At 52.1% G+C, this 25,406-nt stretch overlaps 2 protein-coding genes across 8 annotated transcripts; one reads left to right on the top strand and one right to left on the bottom strand.

Annotated features, from left to right (window-relative positions):
- Positions 1 to 5,548: 5,548 nt before the first annotated feature.
- On the bottom strand, positions 5,549 to 23,264 carry TLR5 (toll like receptor 5). Of its 7 annotated transcripts, XM_039883334.1 has the most exons (5): positions 21,103 to 21,658; positions 20,878 to 20,986; positions 20,245 to 20,446; positions 16,015 to 16,178; positions 5,549 to 10,031 (listed from the first exon to the last, which is right to left on the bottom strand). In XM_039883334.1, the coding sequence occupies exon 5, from the start codon at positions 10,025 to 10,027 to the stop codon at positions 7,448 to 7,450; it is 2,580 nt and encodes an 859-aa protein (XP_039739268.1). In that variant the 5' UTR covers positions 10,028 to 10,031; positions 16,015 to 16,178; positions 20,245 to 20,446; positions 20,878 to 20,986; positions 21,103 to 21,658; the 3' UTR covers positions 5,549 to 7,447. The 7 variants fall into 7 exon arrangements, with proteins under 7 accessions (XP_039739268.1, XP_039739266.1, XP_039739267.1 ...); XM_039883332.1 differs by lacking the exons at positions 20,878 to 20,986; positions 21,103 to 21,658 and adding an exon at positions 23,180 to 23,264; XM_039883333.1 differs by having other exon boundaries at positions 20,221 to 20,446; positions 20,878 to 21,658.
- On the top strand, positions 21,825 to 25,201 carry LOC120619311 (uncharacterized). Its single transcript, XM_039883636.1, has 4 exons — positions 21,825 to 21,860; positions 22,081 to 22,153; positions 23,683 to 24,103; positions 24,652 to 25,201. The coding sequence occupies exons 1-4, from the start codon at positions 21,825 to 21,827 to the stop codon at positions 24,905 to 24,907; spliced, it is 786 nt and encodes a 261-aa protein (XP_039739570.1). The 3' UTR covers positions 24,908 to 25,201.
- Positions 25,202 to 25,406: the final 205 nt, after the last annotated feature.

Below are 25,406 nucleotides of genomic sequence, written 5' to 3'. Positions count from 1 at the left end.
CATCCACCGTCCATCATCCATCCATCTACCCACAACACAGTTATCTAATGTGTCCCTACTTTTGGAACCGGACTCCTGGCTTTTGTGATCTGGTCCACCCTGCCTCTCGGTCACCCCTCCTTGGTCCCCTCTCCCAGCATCTCTTCTTCTACTTGCCCCTGAAGCACCAGTGTCCTCCAGGGCTCTGCCCCACCCCTCGGGCTTTCTCGCCCTCCACGCTCTTCCACTCTTTGCCTCAACTTCTCCCTTGGTACTGAGGACACTCAAAGCCACATCTCCAAACCAGCAGGGCATCTGCCGTTTTGCCCAGACGGGAGGATGCGAAGTTGACCAAAAGGAGCAGAAGGAGTCGAGGGCGACCCTCTGGATTCTGGAGCCGTTCGCTGATCTCAGAGGGAAGACGACCGTGCAGAATCAGAGGCCCCGATGCAGGGGCTCGGGGGGCTTCTGGAGCTTCGGGAAGATTGGGGATCGTAGATGCAAAGGTCCTCTGGCTGCTGTGTACAGAAGGAACCAGAAGGCCAGAGGAGCACGCGGAGCAGTGAGGCCGCACCTTGGGGCACGTCAGAGTCCCCAGACGGCTGGCGGAACACCCAGGCCTGGGCCCCACCCAGGGACCCTAGAGCAGTTGGTCTTTGGTGCGACCTCAGCCACCGGAGTGACCCAGGTGTGTCCCAGGTGTGTTCCATTTTTGAGAATTCGGGTACTCCTGTCTCCAGATGTTTGAGAAATCTGGGGAATCTCTGAAAGTGCCACCCCGAGGGACTTCGCTTCCAGTGGGAGCAGAGGGGACCCCGGCCTATAGAAAGCACGGCGAGCCTCCCATGACGAAGACGTGGCGCCCAGACCGTAGGGTGTGGGAGCAGAAAGGGGCCTTGGTGACCTTCTCTGTCACCAAGGAGAGTACATGCATGGGAGGCTGTGTATGGGCTCATCCGGAGGGGCATAGTTTTTACTGCTGCATCTCATCAATTCTAAAACATAATCTTTTCATTTAACATTGGACAACCAGGACGCATTATACAATCAGGTGTCATTTAATTGGCAGTTTAAAACAGTTTATCAGTGATACGTCAAATAAAGGAGCATCTTATAATCAATGGCATCTTAGAAATGATGGCATTATTTTGCTTAATTTTAAAAACTCACTTGGAAAGTCATTGAACGAGATGGCCTATGGGGTGAGTACGTTGTCCTCTGGATTTATTGAGACAGTGAAAAATCCGCCAGCAAAGCAGTTCCTTTGCTAGCTGAGGTTGTGGCACATACATCTTTGATGCCCTGAAACGTCAGATCTGTGCTCCCTCTTGGCAGGAGCCTAAGAACTGCCTGCGGTGACCATAACCCCGATGGCGACACCAATGACGATCCAGTCCCCAGAGTTTATCGTCGCTTTTCCTTCCACTGTGGGGAAACATACTTCACTCCCGTGACAAATGAGGGGAGTTTATGGGCCTTACTGGGCAGCCAGCAGGGCTCATCCCCGTCATGGTGGGGGAGAACGTGAAGCAGGTGTGGGGGGCACACAGGTCCCGCGTTCTGCCCGCTAATTTTTCAGGAGCGTGTTGCATAAATGGGTTACAAACAGCCCCTGTGTTGTTTACTTCTTCGCAGTGGGCTAGAACCATTCGCTCCAGGCCCACCCGCACCAAAGTCAAATTGTTACACATCCAGTAAGGACGCAAGCACACTACAGCCCAGCTTCATGGAGCCCCCTGAAGATGCTACCCAGAAGACACCAACCCCCTCATGGCTGCAACAACCCTTCAAGTGAGCGCTGGACTGTCCGAGATCACCGCGGCCTTAGCCCACCCCACCCCAAGGCCTCCTCTGCAGAGAGAGGCAAAGCCAGAAGCATTTCCTTGAACCTCTACCTACCTGGTCCCTGGTCAGGGTTTGCAGATGAGAGGCACCCCTGAAACTAAGGGGAAAGAAGAGGAAACGCCATTATTCTCTGGAGGAAGTTGCAGTCAGACTTGGGGAGTTGAGAATCGGGGTTTCTTTCTGGAGCACTCGTGAGACCCATCCCTTTCTGCTGCACAGGAAGCCGGTGGGAGCTTCCTGGACGCCCTTGACACCTGACTTCTTGGCAACACCACATCCAGGCTCCATCTGCTCGAGTGTCACAGGCCAAGCAGCCTCAGATGCAAAGGACTGAATGACTCTGCTCATGTGAAGTTCTAAAACAGTCAGAATTAACCTACGTTGATGGAAATCACAACAGTCGTTATCTGAGGTGGGGCAGGGGTAGGTTTTGGCAGGAAAGGGCAAGACGGAACTTTCTAGGGTGATAGAAATACTCTATATCTCGATCGAGGTAGCGAGTGATTACATGGGTGTAGACAATCGTTAAAACACATTGAAGTTGTACACTTAGGATCTGTTCATTTTATTGTGTATTTTAAAAAAAAAAAAAAAAAAAAAAACCTCAGGGATTTCCTGCTCAGACTTCCAGAGGCATCGCCTAGACCTCCAGAGGTCAGATTCAGGAGCAAGGAATGGAACGTCCAAACCAGCAGAGACGGAGGCAGAGGCCGACGGAACGCAGGGAAACCTGGATGGTCCATGCGTTCAGCGTAGCCTCACCCCTGCACCCACGAGCTGTCCATGCGCATTTATTGTGTGCTAGAGCTATGCTGCTTGTTCCACATAGCTTTTAATCCTGGGAGGAAAGCAACAACAACAACAGCAAAAAAACAAAAACAAAACTTGAGGCTCCGAGCGGTTAAACAACACACAGCTAGCTAGGCTGACACCTCGAGTCTTCCTATTCCAAGTCCAGAGTTACTTCTGTGGCTGTCTCTGGCGGGGATGCTAGTGGGATCTCCTGCCCCGTGGCTCATTTGGGGGCTGCGGCCTGAGCAAGGCTAGAGGTGGCGCCTTCACCAGCCAGTGACTCTCGCACCAACTTTTCCCCCTTCGTTTGACACCTACGCCTTCTTCCTTAGAAGCACCACTGGTTGATCCTGGTCCCTTCTCCAAAAAAGTTCTCCTGTTTCACAGGGACCAACACAAAGAAACGCTGGCGACTTATTTTGCAAATCCCTTGGGGGCTTGGCACGACCTACAGGCCTGGAATACGCTGGCCCTATAACACGGTTGCCGATGGGGAAAGAGCCGGGAGCCCATTCATGGTCAAGGTCATTGGAAAAACCATAAAAGCAATCTCAAGTGTTAGGCACTGAGGGTTACCCGAGTGACAAACCCAGGTCAGCACAGCAGAAAAGTGTCCCAGCTTCTCCTGTGCCAAAGTACCTGCTTCCTGAAGGGGCTGAGGCCCGATGAGACATGATGTCATTGGTTTTGTCACGTCTCGGTGAGGTGACCTTGCAGGAGAGGAGATGGAGGAACAAGGCCCTGTGGTGATGAAGTACTCGAGTGGGGAAAAAAACAAGACTCCCCGCCCGCTGGACCAGGTCCCCGACCTTCAAGAACAAAGTTGCCTTGTCATACTCACCTAGACCATGGTGCCTGAGAGAGCCACAGGACCCGTAGCGAGTTCCTGCCACAGAACTGTCTGCAAAATAAAATCATTCAATATCCTAAAAGGGCTATCTAAATGGAAGATACTGTGGCCATGGAGAAATAAAATATTCAATTACTAAGTAAAAGAGATTAAAAGTCCCTTGAATCTTAAGAAAAATAAAATTGAGCAAAAGTTTATATATATCATTCATCTGTTGAAATAATAATATTGTTCTTTGTTGATGATTTAATTTTAAGATTCTGGCTGGTTCTGTTTTCTCTGTCTTCTGCCAAGCGCAGAAGTTAACTCTATTTTATATGTGCATATATCGATGAATTATTTTTGTCTGTATTAAAGTATTACTAATGAAACGCACACAGAGTTAGACATTAAATAATACCAATGACTCCTAACGAAGACTTGTAGTCAATCCCCTGTCCCACCAGCCTCTTTCGATCTTTCTAGCCTCCCCTCCCCCAGCACAATCACTCATGTGGTTTCCTTTGGTTGGGCCACCCCTAACAAAGATAAGGTGTTTGTGGGGATGTCCTATTAGCTGTAAAATGAATTGGTCTACCACATGTCTTTAATTCCTTAAATAAAAAGTCTGCCTCCTTCTTAAAATTTTTTTTCAGTGGAAGAATAATACCATACAGATAAGTGAACAAATTAATCAGTACAGATAAAATATATTGTCACAAAGTGCACACACCCATGTGATCATCACCCAGGTCAAGAAATGGAACATGTCGAGCGTTCCAGAAGCCCCCCGCCCCCACAACACGCTCCACCCTCTCCCCCCAAAGGAAACCATTGGCCTCATTATCATTATAGATGAGTTTTAGCTTTCTGAAATTTTTAAAAATGGAACCACTCAGTATGTAATAGTTATACCTCCCTGCTCCGACTTAATAATTTGGGGAGATTTCCTCATGTTGTTTTGCACGTGACTATAATTGGCTAAGTGTCATTTCTGCATAGGTTTCGGTGGCCGCAATTTAATCTATTTTACGACTGGCGGACATGTGGCATGTCTCCAGTGCTGGCTACTACAGATAATGCTGCCACAAACGTTTCTGTCTTCTGGCCCATATGCGCACAGATTTCTGGCGTGTGCGTAGCCATGAGCAGAGCAGAACTGCGGCGTCATAGGGCACGTGTGCATTTGACTTCGGGAGATGACAGGAGACCGTTTTTTAAAGTAAACCAATGGACACTCTCTCCACTAACACAGGCGAGTTTTAATAGCTGCACATCCTCGCTAATACTTGGCACTGTCAGTCATTTTCATTTTAGCCATTCTGGTGAACATGTAGTCGCAACACAGTGTGGTTTTAATTTGCATTTCTCCAATGGCTAAAGAAGGTTGACTGTCTTTTCTCTTTCTTTTAGACACTGGTGTACCTTTGTGAAATTCTGAAGTCACCGGTCTATTTTTCTTCGGTGTTGTCTCATCGATTTGTAGTTCTTTCATATTTCAGCTATGAGTTCTTTTCAGATACATGTATTATTTTATGTGCTATGGTTTGTCTTTTTACTCACTGATGGTCTTTTCTGATGAGTAGTCTTACTTTAAATGTAGTCATCTCTCTTGATTCCCTTCTTGTCCTAGATCCTGGCCCTATTTACTGCCTTGTCGCTCTCCGGTGTCTTTAAATAGATTTAAAAAATAGTTTCTCCAGCTTTTCTAGACGTTCCCAGTGGAAGAATTGGGCAGAATTCCCTCAGGCAGTCGCCATTAATTTGTGTAGTTCTTTCTTCCAGCATTTTTTTTTTTTTTTATTTCTCAATACACGCTCAGGATGCTACTTCTTGATTTAACATTCTAGACATTTTATATTGATTTTATATTATGCTGGTGAACATTTATCTATCTCACACTTGCGCTACATGTCTTCCTGTCCTCCCGATAGAGTTATTTCATAATTTCAAACTTTCAACCACGTTTACTTTATATAATATCAGGACTATCTAAAATATTAGCCACTACAGATTTAAGTGGTAGACGAGAAATTTTCAAAGTCAGTTGTATTTGGGGTGATGAGTCAGATCCTGTCTGAAGTTTTCAGGATTTTCCAGAATAGTCTCAATTTCAAACACAGCAAGTGCTTGCCATTCTTAGGCTGAATGATGTGGTTCCTCCTATTTCGGAGTGACCCCGAAGGACCACACTCTGGAATTTATCCCTTTACCGAGGCCTGACTCGGAAAGGCTGTGAAGCAAACGCAGGACAAGCAGCATCTCAGCCGGCCGCCCGGCACCCACATCTCTACGTGGCACTGCCCGTCACGGCTTTGGCCATTTCTGCAGCAGCTCTCGTGAAGTGAGACTTGGAAAAATGGCCTCAGAAAGAATTCCAAATGCCGGGGGGCGGGACACAGAAGAAAGGGTCTTTCCTCAGAGAGCTCTACTCCAGACGGGTGGGCAGCCAGACAGGAGGCAGGAAGTCGTGCTTGTTTTAAAGGAAAAGCTGGAGTGCCAGGAGCGTGCCCAGAGAGAGAGGACTCTGGGCTGCAGGCACCCCAGGCAGCTTGGTGGACTGGATTTTGAAGACCAAGTAGGATAAATGTGCAGAGACGGGAGAACATTCCAGAAGGAAGCGGTAGAATGGGGGGGTAGGGGGTGCTGTGTGTGTGGGCGGATGGGCACAGCCATTGTTTAAATATAAAAACAATAAATGCAGGGCAAACTCAGTCTCAGATCGGAGGGTGCCCAGAGAAGCCAGGAGAACAGAGAAAGAGAGAGACAGACAGAGACAGAGAGAGACAGAGTGTGTGTGCACGCATGCACGTGTGTGTGTGTGTGTGTGTGTTGGAGGAGTTGGGATGGGGGGAATACCATGAGGGACAGGGAGTGACATTTGGGAGTGCTGAGAGCCAGGCCTAGGGCACTGCTCAAAGAGCTGCAGCTGACCCTGGGCTATGCTGGGCTTGGAGGAGGCTCAGTGTGAAGCCAGGGGGTAATTTTGGCACATCTTGGTTTAAATTTTTTAATTTAAACTTTTTAATTTTAATATTTTTTAGAAAAACATTTCTATCTTAAACATTAAAAATGAAACAGAAGGCAAACTATGTATAGATTTCTTTCAAGATAAAAAAATACAATTTTTTTTTCAAAGAAATTCCGACTGCCTTTAGAAGGCTCAGTGCGTGCGCCCTCTTGTGGCCACTGGAGCAGCTAACGACAAGATCCGAGAAGCCCTGACGTCCTTGGCCAATTTAATTTTTACGGCCACTGTACGAGGCAGATACCATCACGCCCACAGATGAGACAGTGAGGCCCAGCGAGGGTGTGTGACATGCTCGAGGTCACGGAGCCTACGATCCGCAGAACCGGAACTCAAACCAGGATCTGCGTCCAAAGGCGAAGGTCTTTCCATAGCAGCCGCAGCGGTCGATAAATGACAAAAAGGAAATAGAGCAGAGAGAGTTTGGTGCTAAAGCACGGAAGGTCTCAGACGCCAGGCTGAAATACAGGTCACCTGTAAAACACGCCGTGATGACTCACAGGGTTAGGTCTGGAGGAGGCGAAGGCAAGACCGTCCACGGCCGCCAGAAATCTCGGTATTCTCGTCCCAGCTTCTCGGAGACCACGTCCTGCCCCCGAGACGGAGCGTGACCTGCACCCGGCACTGGCTCTGCTCTCCTGGCTGCAGTGGGAAATGTGCCTCTTTTCTGATCGTTTTCTGCTCCGGGTTTTTCTGCAGAGCACAGCGAGCTGGGGGTCCCTGGCCCACCCTCATGTCCGCCATCTGTAACTTCTCTCGAGGCGCCCTTCCCACGACTGGGAAATATTCTGTGGTATGGGTAGAATCTTCTGGATCTATTACTTCCCATTTGGGGGTCAGCGAGACAAGACACCGTGTTGTTATGAAAATCAAGAGCTTTATACTGTGTTCGTAGCAGGAGAAAAAAAAATCCTTCAGAAAACGGTAACTTAGCGCTGCCTGTGGCTTGAGATCGGCTGAAACCGCTCCTTCGACTAGGAGATGGTTGCTATAGTTTGCAACTGAATGCTGTCGTCTTTCTTCTTTTCCTTTTCCTTCCGTAGTATGTGCTGAGAGAGTTTATCGAGAAACCAGCCGACGTCCTGGAAGTCCTGCGGCCACCTCAGGTACTGCCGTTTCTGTACAAAGGCCCTGATGGCCTCGTGTTTCATGAGCTGGTACTGGGACAAGGACCCGACCACCACCATGATGACGAGGGCACCGTTCAGGTAGGCCAGAGCCCTGCTCTGGGCGTAGCTGAAGGCTTCGAGGCACCAGCCGTCTCTGAGGAAGTGTCTGCTCACCAGGCACACGACCTTCCTGCTGCTCCGCACGGCGTTGTGGATGTTAGCGATGTGGTTTTCCCCTGGCATGAAGTCTCTCTCTTCGAAGCACAGGCGGAATCTGTTTTGGTCGCTGTACTGAGCGTCCAGGTGCCTGAGCAAAGCATTGTGCACCCACTCGAAGTCCTTGCTACTGAAGCACAAATAGGCATCGTATGTGTACGTGTCGGAGTCTCTTCCCAGGGTCCGGTCCTCAAATAGCAGCCTCTGGACCATCTTATAACAGAGGAAACAGAAGCCCCGGAACTTCACGACTGTGAGGACGGTCAAGAGGAACAGGACCAGCGTGACGGTGAATAAGATGAAAAGGGAGAACTTGAGGGACCTGAGGATTTCCTCTTCGTCACAACCGTCCGTGGACACGGAGTAGAGGGAAGTCCCAGAGAGCGAGTTTGGGTACATGCAGTATATGTCTGCGTGAGACCCAAATATAGTGACATTGGTTTGATTGAGCCACCTGATGAAAGCGCTAAGTTCACACTCACAGATGAACTTGTTATGAGTTATGTCCACGAAACGAAGTGATGCAAATACGTCAGGATCAGGAGACAGGAGCTGGTTTCTGGATACATCCAGGATCTCTAAGTTAGGCGGTAAGTCGCCAGGGGAGAGGACCGTCAGCCTGTTGGAGTTGAGGCTGAGTCCCCTTAAGGCAGTCAGATCGCTAAATACTCCTGGTGGGAGAAAAGTCAGGTAGTTATTATTCAAATATAGGACCTGGAGACGGGGAAGCCCCTTAAAAACATCCCAACAGGAGCCGGTCTCCCAGGCAAGCTGCAACATATTTTCTCCGAGGAAAAGCTTCTCCAAGCTGAGACTCTCTGAATGGACACGACCTTGGTTACATGAGGAAAAGCGATTTTGATTTAAAATGAGAATCTGGAGATGAGGCACCTGGAGAAGGAAGTAGAGATTATCCAGACTTTCTAGCCTGTTCTCTGATAAGTGGATGAAGTTGGCTGTGAACCTGATGGTTGGCAAAGTCGCCAGTTTATTGCCACCCAAAAAGATATTAGGTATACTGGGAATAAAATAAATGGTTTTGAGGGCATTGTCTCGGAGGTCCAAGGTATTTAACTTTTCCAGGAATCTGAACGTTTCTTCCTGAATGATCCCGATGTGGTTCCTCTGCAGGTCGATGTGGGCCACGTTAGCGAGTCCGTAGAAGTTAAAATTGTAAAGCTCCCCAAGAAGGTTGTGTGACATATTGAGAACCTGCAGACTGTCGAGTCCGTAAAACGCCTCGTGTGCGATCTTGTTTATCTTGTTGTGGGCAACGTTCAGAACCTTCAGCTCCGCGAGGGTCTCAAAGAGTCGGAAGTTCAGGGAGAAGATAAAGCCGTGGGAGAGGTCCAGCTGTGCCACTGAGCTTCCGGCCAGGCCGGCAAACGTGCTCTGGTCAGGATCTTTGATGTTGTGGAAGCCAAACCCAGAACCCATATTGTGGTAGCCAAGAACCAAGGAGAAAATCTGGCTTCCGTTAATGGCGTTGCTAAAGTTCCTTGTGATGTCCACGGTCCAGCCATTGCCAGAAACGTCTAGGGTTTCCAGGATCACGTCTCTGAACGGGTTCATGCACCTCCCCCAGTCCACCGAGACCCTGCTGTACAGGTTGTTAGCAGCGAGTCTCAAAAATGAGAGCGTTTTCCCTCGGAGGGGCTTGAGCTCGTGCTCACACACTATGGGTATTTGGTTGAGGAAGAAATCGATGGACTTCAAGGAATTCAATTCCCTGAACGAAGGATGGAGGGAAAGGCTGCGAATCTGATTTGTGGACAGGTCCAGGCGAGACAAAGACCCCAAATTTCTGAAATAACCATCTTTTAACACAGCATCGGAGAGACCGCAGGAGAACAGTCTAAGTTCAAACAGATGGGGCAGCCCCTGAAAAGCATCCGGATGCAAGAAGTCTATCTGACTTTTGCCCAAGTCCAAAATTCGAAGACTGGGCAGGTTTCTGAAAGCCTCTTTGTCAATAGTTAAGGATGAAAACTGAGTTCCGAGCTCCAGCAGCTGCAGCCGCTCCAGGAAGGGGAAAGACGTGGCCGTGACTGTCTTGATATAGTTGAAGCTTAGCAGGAGGCTCTCAGTGGTGTTGAGGACCCGGGGTATCTGGGTGAGGTTGCAGAAACGATATAAGGCCATCCGACCATCAGAGGAGCAGGAAGAAATTCCAAGCACAGGACTGGCCACGAGCAACACTCCCAGGAGAAGGTCAAGGTGATCTCCCATGATCCTACAGAGAAGGGGAAATAAAAACACAGGCGTCTAAGCTTGAGGCATTGCACAGGGGTCCTTAGAACTCAGGGAATCCTGAGATGTGCCTGCTCTCTGAGGCCCTTTGTTCCTCTGGCTCCGTGGACAGGCCCGTTGACAGATGTTGTCTGCTCTAGACAGAGTTCTTCTCACTCTCTCTGTGTCACTTAGATTGTATTTTCTACGTGGTTCTTAATTGTTTTAAGGTCATGGACCCCTCTGAGAACCCGATGACAGCTCTGATTCCTCCGGAAATGCACACTGGCATCGTAAACCATGTTTTGCACCCAATTTCAGGGGGTTCCCTGACCTCCTGAAGCCCATTCCTGTCAACCTCACACTGAGAACCTTTCATATAGAGATAACCACCACCACATTTTATATTCTACAAAAGGGCTTGGAAGACGTTTTCTGTTAAGGGCCAGATGATAAAGATTTTAGGTTTTGAGATCCAAAAGCCATAGTTTGGTGACCTCTGTTCTAGAAGAAGGAGAATAGAAACTTCGATTTCATAAATGAGGATTTGAAGTGACTTCGGATCAACATGGTCTGATACCGAACCGCCAGTATTTGCAAGAAAGAACTAATTTGGCCCCCAAGTTGCTACCAGCTTTGCAGCCGCTGTAACTAGACAGAAAAGTTCCTGCAGAGACCTGGGAGTGAGGACACCAGCTCAGAATAACAGAGTTAAATATTTTAGTTTCACTCCTGTCTTTTTACAGATGACTCTGCTGCTCCTCAACGCGTCCTCTGAACTGGGTAGCTTGACCTTGAATTTGTGGTCACGACGAGTGACGAAAGAGAGCCCCAAACCATAGATACTCCAAAACATGGAATTTTCAAGTCCACAACAGGGAGGCTAAAATTAACAGTGAGGTGCGTAAGGTCAGCTGAACAAATAGATTTTAAAGAAAATTATTTGGGGTTTTGTCATGTTACAAAGATACTATGTAGACCTGTTTTCTTATGAAATACAGAAGATGTAACGTAACTACATTTTTATCTCTGAAACAGACTTTAAGAGATGAAGAGCCAGGACAGGTGAGCAGGGGAGTGCGGGGAACTAGCCGGTTGGCAGGAGTCTGGAGGGGCAGCTCATGAAGACAGAGCTGGTGGGGACAGCCCACCCACGCGGGTGTCCTGGGTCAGGAGCAGGAAGCCGGGTGGCAGTCAGTGTAAATGAACACTGGTACTGGGCAAATCTAGTCTACAGACGAGAATCAGCTACTCGTTTAAGATCCGAAAAAGCCTCAGAAAGAGGAGCGCCCAAGAGTGGTCTCGAGGCAGAGAGAGCGAGCAGGTGAGGAACAGGCGTGGACACAGGGACATCCACGAGAGAAGACTAAGTGACCTCTAAGGGGCTGAGGCCAACGGGAGCAAGAGCGGGGAGAGCGTGAGTAAGGCCGAGAGGAAACTCCTCCAGCCCGGGCCACCTGCTTTCCCAAAGTTTAGGTTGTGGGGAGCAGCATTTGACCCTGTCAGAGGCCGGCGCCATCTAGTCAGAAATCCAGGTCTCTGAGAGCTGGCAGAGGGAGCAAGGGAAGGGCCGGGGCAGCCTGCTCCCAAGCCACTGTCAGAAAGAGGGTGAGAAGCAACACCTACAGTTACTTAGACTGTGAGCTCTGCCGTCAGGTGGCGTACGGATTCCTTCCAAAATGTCACCATGCTATGCAAAATCACAGTGAGCAGGCAGGGCTTCTGCAGGAAGGCGCCACGCAGAAACCTCCTGAGCGGCACGTGAAGAAGCATGTGAAAACGGCAGCACCGTTTTGAGCCCGTTACGTGGTTAAGAGGTACGTAAACCCTGCAATAAATATCTCTTCGCCTTGGAAAAAGAGGGAAAAAGCAACACTCCTGACACCCCAGCAAGTCCTAGAAATTCAGGCCTTGTGGGTCTGGCGAAGGCTGGAAAGTTCGCTTCACAGCCGCATCCCAGGCACTTTGAAGCAGGCGGTCAGCGGGCCTGGTCTGAGAAACGCTGGTCGAAGGATTCCCCCAACTCGGACACCCCGGGGCTGTCCTAGAGGAAGAAGGGCGGAAAGGAATTCGGAGGGCTGCGAGCATTGGGGGCCAGCCTGCTCGGAGGGCTGGGGGTCCGGCAGAGCCAGCACATCGGTGCGGCCTTTGAGCCACACTCCCGCCAAGAGCTGTCAATTAAGATAATGAGGCCGGAGGGAGGAGGGTCAGCGTCTCTTTCATTCGAGTTGAGTTCATTTAGCTTCATCTCAGCCCTTAGCGGAGCAGCTTCCCTTTCACGACTTGATTGTCTGGACAGCACTGCCATGTGCCTGAGCCCGGGTGAGTGAGGGGCCGAGGGGTCTCCACAGGACCCGGGGAGGCCTGCACTTCAGGGGCACCTCCGTTCCAGGCCATCGCAGCCCGCAAATCCCCCTAGCTGGAGCCAGGGCTGCACTTGTGCTGATTGATGCTCGATCCTTAACAAGTAACACCAGTGATGGGGTCCTCGGTGGGGTCCGGAATTCTCGGCGGCAAGGCTGCAGAGAGAACCTTCTCCTGGCAGGTGGTGGCCCACATCTGGCGGGTGGCCGGGTCTTGGGTGTGGAGGACTCGCTCTCTGAGAATACTGAATTCACTTCTGAATGGGTGCTTGGGAGAGATTCTCCAAGTTCACGTTGCAATAGAAATCCTGGACCGAGGCCAAACATGCAGTGCAAACTGAGGCTTGGATGAAGACTCAAGGCCAATGGGCAAGGTGAACCTCATGATCAAGTGCGTGCTCTAGATGCAGAGTTCTCTAGATGCAGCATATAGAATCCCATTGGAACATGCCAGCAAACGGGCACCACAAAGTCCGAAAGGTTGTTAGGGCCCCAGTCCTTCCAGCCTGGCGCCTCCCTCCGACGATAATTCCAGTAAAACATATGGGCGGCAGCACTACCTTGAACTTGGCTTTGCTCCCCGGAAGCAGTTTCAGCTTCTTTCAAAAACCACAGGATTTGCTGCTGCTGAGCACTGCCAATTCTCGAGCCCCCTGAGTGGGGAACCTTCGCCTGCTCCTCCCCGCACAGCCCTGAGCTTCCTCCCTCCCCTCATCCTCCCAGTCTTTTGAGGGCACCGTTGTTATCCCCCTTATACAGATGAGGACACTGAGGCCCAGAGAAGTTAAGTCACTCACTGAAGACGACGCAGCCCCGTCTAGTGTCCACCGTCAGCCCAGTGCCTCGTGCGTGGCTGCACTGTGGTTGAGAACGGGGGGCTGTAGCCCACCGCCAAGTCATTGTCTCCTAATCTGTGGTCACTTCCTCTCAGTCACAAAGGGCACGGGCCCCAAGTGGAAGATGCGCCTCTCGGCCCCTCGCCCGCTTCGCCTTCCCTGCGAAGTTCCACCTCGACCCGGGTGGCTCGCGCCTGAGATGCCCCCCTGAATCCCGACCCCTCGCCCGCTCACGCCCGGCTCCCTCCCTTAAACGTCCCCACCTCCTTCTGCCTCCCCGTCCTTCTCCCTTCGAGCCCCCCTTCAACGTCGTCCATTCCAGCCTCCTTGCTCTCCTGCCCCACCTGTCTACACCCGCTGTCTACACCCGCTGCCTGCCCGCGTGCCTGCGCCAGGCGGCCAAGCTCTGTCAGGGAGTGGCACGCAGAGGTGGCTGGCACTCACATCGGGGTGCCGTATCCGACCCATTCTGTCCTCCACACGACTCCCAGGTGCCCCAAGTGTCCCCACCGGCGCCCCCAGGAGCGGTCAGCCTTGCTTCTAGGCAGGCCTGAGTCTTGACCTGAAGCTCACGGCAGCCACTGGGGTGACCCACCGAGCCAGGCAGCGCTGCCACAGGGGGCTCGTCGGGGTCCTGGGGGCAGCACCCTGTGGCGCCTCTGGGAGGTCCGGAGGGTTGGGCCAGGCCCGGGCGGCCACACCCAGGCTAGCGCGGCCAGAGGGGGCGCCCCATTCGTGCAAGCCGAAAGCAAGCGAGCTCCTCACCCACTTGTCAGGCCCACCGCACACCTGAGCGGGACAGTCATTAGCATCTGGCGAGCTCGCCTCTCAGGAGGATGGTTTAGTTACCGCTGACAGTTGGGGGCCATTAGGGTCTGTTTGCATCGCTAAGTGTGTCTGACTCCATAACACAAAGTGGGTCTATTACGTGGAGCTAGTGAAACATTCTTCTTTTAGGAGCAGTTTCTGTTCCATCAGCCGCGCAGCGGGGGGCGGGAAGGAGGCACCTCGAGAAACTCTGTCAGATGCCTTGCCACACTCCCGGAGCTGCCAGGAGCTGGTGACTCGGTCAGGACGGAAATGAGCCGAGTCGCTGGGACTTGCTGAGGCTCTGCCTTTCCCAGAGCACCGACTAAAGGTCTGGGAAGGTGTCCCCAGGAGCTGCCAAGCACTCCAGTGTGTGGTTGCAAAGCCGGCCCGCGTCCCTTTCTGTACATTTGAATTTCATTTCCGGGGGCAGCTGTTACTTTGTTCTCTGTGGGTCACGGCCACCTTGCCGGCATCTAGGACGTGAATGGATGAGCTCGTGATATCCGGCCCCCGGGTCCTCCCGCCCTGTCCGTGGCCCTGCAGAGCCGACAGCTGGGTGCTGAGGGCTAGTCTGAGGGTGCGCAGAGCGCCTGGCATGCACTGGTCTCGGCGGGAGTCTGGGCCCTTCCAGGCAGCCCCCCTCACCTGCTTTCTTCCCTCCTACCCGGGGCTCCCTTTCCTCCTTCAGGGAGTGTCATCTGCTGGTATTGTACCATCGTCTTCTGAGAGTGACCTTGTCCCTTCCTTCTTTGTCCTTATCTGGACACACCTTGAAACATCCTTGTGGACATCTACACCGTTTCCCCCAAAGTCAGAGCCTTCGGGGCTGCAGCCTCCCGGAGGACTTTCTAACTGGTCCAGCCTTGCCTCGTCCTCGTCTTGGGTTATGGACCCTCGTTTCCATCTTCAGCGTATATATACATTATTCAAACATCCCACTGGTCTCCTTAATTCCCCACCGGAAGAAGCTTCAAGCACGACATCAATGCGGTTGGTGGCCGACTCTGTGAAGCTGGCCTGGGGACACCGCCAGCACTGGATCCCTTCCTTTCCAAGTTTGTGCTGCTGCCCGGCCCCCAGCCCCACTGCGTCCTGCCTGGGCCACTGCAGTGACCTCCTAGCCGATCCAGCCCGGTCCATCCTATCCCGACACACATTTCTCTCACTCAGCTACGCAGCGGGGCATCCAGAGCACTGCTCTGAGCGGAGGCCTTGCTGGCTCCCTCTGCCCACGAAGGTCGGACTCTTCTCTTCAGGGCGTAAGAGTTCAGGGCCCCCACCGTGCCCTACCATCTCGTCCTGGAATGGTTCACGAGAGAGGGCCCTTAGCCCCTGACCCTCTCTCATTTAACAGCGGGGAAGTCAAGCCGACCTACGGTCCTGACTGTATCTACAGTCTCGCCCTGTGCTCCAGGAGCAGTTTGCTGTCTCAGAATTGGCCTCCATTCGATTTCTCTGCTTAGGCCGGTCCCCGGGCTTGAACGCTGGTATTTGTCTCATCTGCTTATGCAATTCCAACTCGCCCTTCAAAGCCTGTCTCAGAGGCCGGGCTCTTCCACGAATCAATTCTCATATGGCCACAGGCACTTTATCTCTCCCTGTCTTGATATTCTGTCTGCATCTCCATGAGAGCATTTTTGTTATTTTGTGCCTTCCCCCAGGACTGTAAATTTTGTGAGGGCAGAGACCCTTAAGTACACAGCACGACGTAAGCACCCCAATAATATTTTTTGTAATCATTTCGTTTATTTTTAAAATTTCTTTTTAATCGTAGTTGATGTACAATACTATAAAAGTTTCAGGTGTACAGCATAGTGATTCAACATTTCTATACCTTGCAAAGCCATCACCACGATGTTTAGTACCTATATGTCACCCTATGCTGTACCTTACATCCCCATGACTTATTTTATAACTGGAAGTTGGTACTTGTTTCCTCATCGGTATTTTGAAGATTTGTTTTCATCGGGGTACTTACCTCCCAGTTCTACCACAAGGAGCTTCTGATATGTTCTTCTTACTCTATGGGCACAGGTCCCCTGGTTGTTTAAGGACTTCAGTTCCTGACACCAGAAACTTCATCTCAGACATGATGGTGGTCAGTGATTTTTCAGTGACTCAGGAGAAAGGGCTTTTGTTTTCCTAAGGGAGAACAGGAAAGCCAAGTAAGAGAGAGAAACAGAAAATGTTTTTCTATGTCATTCGGCAATTTTCTTTGTAGAAGAATTTAAAACTTTAGCTATGTCTCTTCTTGAGTGGAATTCTAATTAGAAAATGTCAAGGCCATTTTGTCAACCAGAGCACATGGAACCTCAGAAGTGAAGGGATCTTGAGCAATCTGAGGCCCAGCCTGTGGTTCAGAAGGTGGGTATCTAAGCCAGATGGTCAGCCTTTCTTCCCTGTAACTCCAGGAAGGAAAACCCTGCACTTCATAATCTAGTCCATCCTTATTAAATCACTGCAGTGGTGATTTACTTCAAGGAAGCGTCTCCCTTGAACCTAGAAGTCCCTTTCATGACATATCTGTGGTCATTTACTGGGGACTCAAGCACAAGAGTGAGGACAAGCCACCGTGAGCAAAGAACTTGCAAGTTTCTAGGGAAAAACAGCTAAGCTCGCTATCAGAATGTGACATTTCTAAGCAGTACATCGGGGTAAATGATGGCTGAGTTAGGAGACATGGGATAATTGCCAGGTCTCAGATTTAGGATGAGAAGGGCAGTGGAAGTTGAACTGACTTCTAATGCTTTCCATTATTTTATAGATGATTACACTGATGGTCAGAGAGGGTAAGCATTTGCCTATGGTCACGCATCTACTAAATTGTGAAAGTAGGACTTGAATCCACCTGCAAACTTAGTTGTCATTTTGATCTTTCAAAAAAAGTCAAAATTGAATATGCCATGAAACAGATACAGAGCCTCAAAGGGTGCTTTGCATATGAAGCACCTGGAGATCTTGCTGAAATGCAGATTCTGATTCAGTCGGCTGGGCCGGGACCTGGGATCCTGCATTTCTAACAAGCCTCCAGGTGATGCTGATGCTGATTCATTGACCACAATTTGAGTGGACCTGTTATCTGCATCACTGCTCACTACTCGGGCTGCCCCGTTTTCCTGGAAATGAAGTGCGTGTGACCAAGATACGGCATGATCACTTTGGAAAGAGGGCCGTGTTAATACGGTCACCTTTTTCTCAGCCCTAGAGGGTGAGGCGTCAGATGATTCCTTGAAGAAGATTCATTTGAGGCTTCTGAGGCTTCTCGACAGGTCACCTCGTTTTACTTGGAGCTATGGAAATGGGAGCTTGGGTGCAATTTCTGATCCCAGGACAGGCGCTTCCCCTGGAGACCAGCAAGGGGCGCACCAAGGGCAGAGACGGAGAGGAGGAGCCTGCAGGACACGCTGAGCTGGGGGTGTTGAGGCCGCCAGCCTCCCTAAGCTAAGCTCGGCTGGGAAGTTCGCCTCGCTTACAGTCAGAACGCACAAAGGTGCGCCTGGCAGGCCAGCCATTCCCAAGGCACAGGGAGGGGCATCGCTACTGAATTTCAAAGCCGGACTGTGATGCCTCTTCTTCCTGAGCCTGCACCTTAGAAGGAATTACCCACCCCCACCCCCACGAGCCCTTTGAGGCTGTATCTGTTTTTGCAGTGTACACAATTTGGATTTTTTTGTAGCTGGATTCAAATCCTAGCTCCGCAATTTAACAGATGTGTGACCTTGAGCGCGTGCTTAACCTCTCTCAGCATCAGCTTAATCATACATAGGGCAGCGACAATGAGTTTTACTCTCCCCCAGGAAGCATCAGCAGTGGCTGCTGAGGACACTCCAGGGCCCGAACCAGAGAATCAGCTATTGATGCATAATCCTCCATGATTTCTTGCTTGCTTAAGTAGACAGACATCATTTATCCAACTGCACCTCACCAGAAACGTATTCCTTTTAGAAACCACTGAAGGGGCCAGTGAGAGAAGGAAATGGAATTTCTCAATATGCTGGGGTGATCCAGTGTTTCTTTTCTGCACTCACAAAAAATTCTGTAAAAGCTCCCCTATCATCTTTAACATCGTCAGGCGATGGACCCTCAAAACCACAATACAACAAAACCAGCAGCATCCAGAGGCACTGATATTCTAGACAGTGTGTTGCAAACCCAGATGGTTTAGGTACAGGATGGCTTCTCTCCATCTGCTCATTAAAAACGGTTTTAAAGCGTCTAATGGAAATCATTCCATCCAAGCGCTTATTAAAAAACAGCTAGCGAAACACATTTGAAATCCTTGGGAAAAGACGGCTCACCGAGGATTTCCACATCTCTACCTGTCCTCAGGTTCAGGCGGCACTAATGTCCTCAATTAGAAAATGTCACCTGAGGCTCCGACAGCCTCCGTGAATGCAACTCAGCGAAAGCTGGCGTGTTGATGAGCAAAGCCAACGCCAGGAAAGGTGGGCAACCGCAAGGTCAGGCAGGAGCAGGAGCAGATGCAGAGGAGAGCCGGGATTACAGGCCCTGGCAGTCACGACCCAGACGGTCTGCGAAGAGCAGCAAAAATCATTTGGATTGTGACGCAAACTGGAAAGAGCTGGATGGGTGGGACACTGGGAAGAAAACCCTTATTAAACTATGATCCCTTGGACATTTCCAGAGAATGGAAATGTGAAGAGAGATTACGAAACATTTGAGAACGGTCCTGGGTGGGATCTGGAGTCTGTGCGGGGCTAGCAAAAGCCTCGAGAGAAGCCTCCGCAGGCGGATAAAGTCAGGTGCGCTCTGCCCGTGGCGGAGACACCCCCGGTTCGGGTGAAGGAGAGGAGAGAGGAAGTCAGGCCAGCAGGAGAAGGCCAGGCTCTCCCTGCCTGCAAGGTGCCAGGGGAGAAAAGATGCTTCCCTCTGCGGGGCCGCAGGGGCCGTGAGCAGGGACTGGCGGGGGCTGGGCGCCACACCCCTGCTGGAAGCTCACGTCCTCGACACGTGCCCACGTTGTGGAACCTGCCCCGGGCAGGCTGCCCAGGGTGGCCGTGCTCCATTCTGAGTTCCCAGTGGAGGCAGTCAGAGACTTGGCTCCAACTTCGTGTGGGCGGCAACTTCCAGGATGTGTGAGATCCTGGCAGAAGCACAGGGATGGGAGGGGGGAGACCCGTGTCCTAGTCTCCCCCCCACCCCGGCTGTCATCTGGGCGTCTCTGACAAGTTCAACTTCCCTTGGCCTGTGTATAATGGCAGCAATTGTGTCATGACATCAATCACAGACCAGGGCACAATCCTTGGAGTGGAACGTTCACCACCCCTTTTGGCAAATGTGCGAGCCTCTTATAGAGGATCTGGAAAATATCTAGTGGAAAATAATATTATTGATGTACCAGTAAAATGAATAAGTAAAACGGATCCATATATATCCTGGCCTTAAATAGCACCTTCTCTGCCCCCTAAGGATTAACTCTCAGAGGGGATGGCTTCTAGGGCCAGATAATATTTTGAGGAGAGAGAACTTCACAGCGCCCCCTGCAGCTCCGCCCACCCCCACATCTCTAGTAGTCTCCCCACATCATTGCCCCACGCCATGTACGAGTATGAGGCAGGACTGGACCCAGAAGTAGCTTGCAGGTTCTTCTGGCTTTGATTTTCTGAACATGGCCTTAGGTCAAGGACATACAGGCTTTTCCTGCAGGCACAGAGAGGAGAGGAGGTAGCGGCGAGAAGCAGAGAGGCTTGGAAGAAAGAGGAGGGGAGGATAGGTCTGTGGGTCCCCGGAGGACAGTCCCTGGCAGGACCCCAGAGGTTGGCTGTGTGGTTTAGAAGCCACGGAGACCAAGGAGCAGGCTCATGCTCGGTGGTCACCCGAGCAGGATCACCCCCACCTCTACCCCACGGTCTTGACCATGGGTAACGCCCGGAAGTTATGGCAAAACCAAGGGGTGGTTTCTATTCTTGATGAGACAAAGGCTCCCAATGAATATTAAGTTGATACCGAGAGAAGAAATCACCCGAGCATGGGAGAGATTCATACTCTCGCACCATTCATTCTGCATGTTAGGGAAGAAAATAAAACGTTAGTCTTAGAACTCCAGATGCTCCTCGACTTACAGTGGGATTACACCCCTATAATCCCATCGTAAATGAACAACACCTTCCGTTGAAAATACATTTAATACACCTGTTGAACACCATAGCTCGACCTAGCCTACCTTAGACGGGCTCAGAACACTTACATTAGGAGGCCGTTGGGCAGAATCATCTAACACAAGGCTTATTTTATAATGAAGTGTTGAATATCTCAGGTCATTATCGATCATTTCGCTTTCACTGTATTGAAAGTGAGAAAACGGGGCAGCCGTATGGGTATCGCTTTGGCACCGTCGTAAAGTCAGAAACTCGTAAGTCGAACCATCGTGCGCCGGGGACGGCGTGTACCTGGAAGCAGAGCACAGGGAGGAGTCTCAGTTCACACGGACTCAGGGCCGAGGGCGGCTGCAGCCTCTGCCTTCACCGGGGCTGTCCGGGCTCCGACGCTGGCCCACTTTTCCAGACTACAAAACAAGTGGTTCTTTCTGAAGACTCCATGAGGAGAGACATGTAGCCTTATTTTGGGGTCCCTTGCAATGCCTCACATAGTGGATTATTTGTCGACTATCAAATCACTTATTGACCATTAAAGCCCATCTAACCCACAATGAAACTGGGTGCAGATGGGTCGCTGGTTTGGTGACCTCGGACGAGTCATGCGGCCAGCGGTGCCAGGACTGTGAATCTTGTTGCAGTGTCAGGAACGTGAACATTGACCTACGGTAAGGCACGGGCTTGCTTTTTGTCATCTGAAAAATAAGAATAACAACAACACGCACCTCACAGGTACCCGGCACAGTGTCCGGCTCAGAGTAAACGCTGTTCGTGTGCCGTTATGAAGGGTGTTATATGTGAGTGCAGGAGCTGAGAAACGTCTGGCCAGCACCACTGTGAAGTCACGTTTGGGGACAAGTTTACCACAGGCCAGGGAGGTGAGACCCAATCATGGCAGCATTGCCACATCCTCTGATTGGATTTAGCGTTAGGGTGATTTTGGCAATTACCCAAAATGAAAGTTCTCTGGGACATTTGCAGGGGAAAGAAGACAGGACGGAGCTTTACACGAAATACAATCGACGTGGAAGGGGGGCTTTCATCCAAATCCTTTAGCATAAATGGGCTCCTTCTCTCTGGCCTTCCACTGTGGTCGGATCTCCCTTGTCATAAAACAAACAAAAACATCTCTTGACACACTCATCCTCCCTTCTTGCAGAGAGATAATCTGTCCTTTCTTTCATGGCCAAATTCCTCAGACATGAAGTCGAAAGACTCCACCCACGTCCCCACTGCCCATCGACCGGCCTCTCTTTGATCCCATGAGATCTGGCTTTCCTATGGGAGCTTCCCTCACGGAGGCTGCCTCCCTGTGCCCCGTACATGGCTGACTTTCAATGAAGAATCATTTACCAAATGCCTGCTACGTCCCAGCCCCCAACTTTTGCAAGATGAGTGACACACGGCCCTGCTTTAGCGAGGGACCCCTTTAGTTGAGAGACCCTTCAACTCCAACGGGCAATTCAGGGTGTAAGAGCTTCAATGGAGGCTCATGCAAGGAGCAAAGGAGAGCAAAGAAGGAACTCCCCAGCTCTGCTTGAAGACCGGGGAGGGGTGAGAGGTTGGGGGTGGGGGTGGGCAGCCAAGTCTTCTGTGAAGAAGATGCCATTTGAGATGCTTCTTAAGAACGGAGAGGGTTTTTTACTCCAACAGTATTCTGGCACCAAAGAGCATGCGGAAAGAGAAAGAGGCATGCAGAAGAGACCTGGTCAGAACCTCATGGAACATCAGCATGGCCGGGACAGAAGAGAGGGCAGGAGCCGGAAGGGGAGGCAGGGTATTTGGACTGCATCCGGGGGGCGGGCAGCCGTTGGCTGGTTTTGAGCTTCCTATTAGCCTCGGACTTCCTTCCTCTCCCTGGCCCTGCCTGTCACTCCCACGTGCCACTTAAGACCAAGCCGCTCTGAAGCCCTCTCTGCCTTCTCCAGCCCACACTGGCTGGCTGCTTTGAACTAGCAGATCGCTATGCCTGGCCACCGTCTTCTGTCCTCAAGACCTCAGGTGATGCAAGTCAAGAAGTCCAGGAGACCTTGGACAGACTTGTCAGAGCTCAGACCGACTGAGTCGATGTGGGGAAAAGTGATCCAACCGCACGTCTGGCCAGGGCCTGGCTGCTCCCCTGGGCAGCATCACCTGGCATCAGCACGTCCCCACTAATGCCCTCTGCCGGAGAGGAGAGAACGCATCCCAGATGGCCCTGACGTCCAAGAGGGCCTGGCAGTGACCAGATTATTGCTCAGAAGTGGGTCATGGGGTGGACAGGTGTGTTCGACACGGGGTGACTACATAGCTAATCCCCGCAGGGAGAAAGCCCCGCCAGCAATCCTCACTCCCGCCTCAGCACGCTTCCGGGGCAGCGCTCACCCCCAGGACGGTCAGCAGACCCACCCTCGCGGCAGAAAATGCAGCCGCAGCTCTGGTTTTCCAGGGCCGCTGCTCACATCTTCACAGGCAGATTTCTTTAAACATAAAAGCCCACAGTATTAATCTCGGACCCTCTGCCAGGCTGCCCTCCCTGGTCTCCCTGGTGCTGTGGGGTGGGGGTTTCCAGGCCTTTCGTCGAGCAGCTCACGAACTTTCTGGGATTTCCATGGGCCTGCTGGAGGTCGCCACCTCCCTCTTCTACGCGAGACAGTGAAGCCACCTGCCCCTTTCCGGGGGGGCGGGGACAAAGGGAAAACCTGTCTGATAAGACTGTTCCAAGGTAAAGGTGCAAGTGACTCCTCAAAGTGGGGTTTCCTTGTGTCCAGTCTGCAGGGCCCAAGGTATCCACATGCTCCCCCTCCCCTACCCCAAACGAGGGAGCCCCCGCAACGCTGCCCAGGGACCCCCAGGGGCAGAGAGCGCGGTCCAGAGATGGCACGCCCGGCGCAGGGAGAGGAGCTGAAAACAGCCCGGGACGCCCCTGGAGGGAGAGAGGCGCCGGTGGCCGCAGGCAGCTCGGTCCCCGCGACTCCGGGCCCCCGCCCTGTCCCCGGCTCGGGGGCGCGGGCCCTCGCCCGCTCTCGTCCGCAGCGGGGCGCTCACCTCCGGGGAGGTCTCCCCGCGTCGCACGCGCGTCCGCTCACTGCTCCCCGCCGCCACCCAGCGCCTGACATCCGGGCTCGGGAAGGTCCGGCAGGCCCCGCCCCCCGGGACGGGCCCCGCCCCCCGGGACAGGCCCCGCCCCGCCGGCCAGGTAACGTCTTCGAGCGCTCGGGCCAATGGGGCGACCTCCGGTTCCAACCCTGCGGCTGGGCCGCGGAAGAATATAGGGGTCCCTGGGGTCGCGGGGAGAGAAGCTGGGACGCGGGGCGCTGGGTGCACGGGAAACCCTGGATCCCGAGGAAGGGACGGGAGGCAGTTGCGGAGCTGCAGCCTCTGTGGGATCCCCAGAAGTATCTGTGGAGCTCGCCAGGCCAGCTTGTCTATGCCTGGAGCTCCCAAACATCCATAGATAAGCTCCCCAAGTATCTGTGGAGCTCGCCAGGCCAGCTTATCTATGGAGCTCCCCAAGTATCCATAGATAAGCTCCCCAAATATCTGTGGAGCTCGCCAAGCCCTTCCTGTCTCATCGGACAGAGGGGGAAGCTGGCCCGAGGACCTGGAGTCGTTGTCCAGAGGCACGGCCAGCCGCTGGCAAGAGAGGAACCGGACCCCAGGCCCCGTGCGAGGCTCCTTCAACTGCACCACACCTCAGTTTAAGGAAGAAGCCCCGAGTTTGGCTGGAGAACCCAAGAGAAGACAGGCCCATCTGCCCTGTGAGCGCGGCCTGAATCTGCCCCGCCTTCTTTCCTCGTTCCCGCCGCCTCCGTCCGCCGCTGGGTCTGCAGGAAAAGGGCCGAGCCAAAGGAAAGAGGCCGGCTCCCCAGAGGCCTTAGGACGCAACGGGTCAGAGAGAGAGGACGGACAGTGGAGGAACGGCTCCCTGGGGCAAAACCCGGTCCAAAGACGAATCTGGCGCTGTCTGGAGTAAGACTGGGGTGGGTAGACTGGGGGCGGGAGGCAGGGGCGGACCGTGAGGGGGGCCGAGCCCCACCCCCGCGAACGCGGCTCCGGGTGTCCCGGGGGCAACCGCAGAGCAGCCGATCGGGCAAGGGGGGAAAGATACGGGTAAAACAAAGCCTGGCACTTAATTACAGCACAAGGATCTCATTCTAGAGTCTTTTCGGCTTTCTTTCTTGGCCGGCAGCTTGAAGTATGAGTGACAAATTGCCTCAAGTAGGTCTCCAAGGACTGCATGCAAAGAGAGAAAACCACCTCCTCTCTCAACACCAAGCCCATCGTGGGGGCTGTGGAGAAGGAGGGGTGCTCACACTCTGAGCGGCGCAGGGCGGAGTGGGGGCGGGTCTGTACGGCGCCCAGGGACTGCTGAAACCTGGGAGCTAACATGGCCGGAACCTGACCCTAAACGACCTGCCTGGGGCAGGCCCAGGAGTCTCTTCCTCAGTGGAACCAAGAGCAAGTGGGGAGACCTCGTCACATGGCTCCCTTTTACCCTGCCTGATCCTGCTTCACAGGGGGCCTGGCCTGCCAGGAGCAGGAGCGCTGGGGGAAGAGAGGAACAGTGGCCGTGTTATGGCCTCCCACAGCCCTCTCCCCGGGGTGGCGCCTGGCTTTGGATATCAATTCCAGTCACTTGGCTCCAGAGACTCGTGTCAGACGCGGAAGGATCCTCAGGTACTGCCTACCTGGCCCTGTCTTTGGACAGATGAAGTCACTGGGGGAGGTGGCAACTTCCACCTGAATGGCGGGGACATCTTAGGGTCTTCTTGACCTGTGGCCCTCCAAACGAGCTTCCATTCTCTCTCCCCGATGTGTCCGGAAGGGGCTGGTGATCACAGTCTTTGCAGTGCAGGGCTGAGGGGCTGTCATTGGCTTTTTGTCTGTTAAAATCCGGCACCACTTCAAATCCAGTTTCTGACGAGTGTCTCCCCATAAATATTCGTTGGCGAATGAATGAATGAATGAATGATATTCGTGATCTTCATTTTAAAGGAAAAAATTAGAACACAATAACCTTGTAACATAAGCATTAGTGACTATTTGCAATAATAATAATAATAATAATAATAATAAATAACAACCAAAACAAGATTCAGGAAAGTACAGATACCAAGGTTTGTTATGTATCTCTTAGAACTAACCATGCATTCAACCACATATTAAGCTTCACTATAGACTCTGTGCTCCTTGCCAGGAATACAAATCTGGGTAAAATCTGGCTTTCAAGATCAAGGAGCTTGCAGCCCAGTGGGGAAGATGGACATGTAAA

This window comes from Pteropus medius, unplaced genomic scaffold, assembly GCF_902729225.1.
Source record: "Pteropus medius unplaced genomic scaffold, Ma_sr-lr_union100, whole genome shotgun sequence".
Classification (NCBI taxonomy): Eukaryota; Metazoa; Chordata; class Mammalia; order Chiroptera; family Pteropodidae; genus Pteropus; species Pteropus medius.
The sequence above is the reverse complement of the archived record's forward strand: the minus strand, read 5'-3'. Positions and strand labels throughout refer to the sequence as shown.

Bases quoted from the DNA above. Each gene is read 5' to 3' on its own strand.
- TLR5 (XM_039883332.1), bottom strand. From the start codon at position 10,027: ATGGGAGATCACCTTGACCTTCTCCTGGGAGTGTTGCTCGTGGCCAGT.
- LOC120619311 (XM_039883636.1), top strand. From the start codon at position 21,825: ATGCGGAAAGAGAAAGAGGCATGCAGAAGAGACCTG. The intron at 22,154-23,682 runs GTGATGCAAGTC...ATATCTGTGGAG, and splicing joins TTCTGTCCTCAAGACCTCAG to CTCGCCAAGCCCTTCCTGTC. The intron at 24,104-24,651 runs GTAAGACTGGGG...CCTGCTTCACAG, and splicing joins CGAATCTGGCGCTGTCTGGA to GGGGCCTGGCCTGCCAGGAG.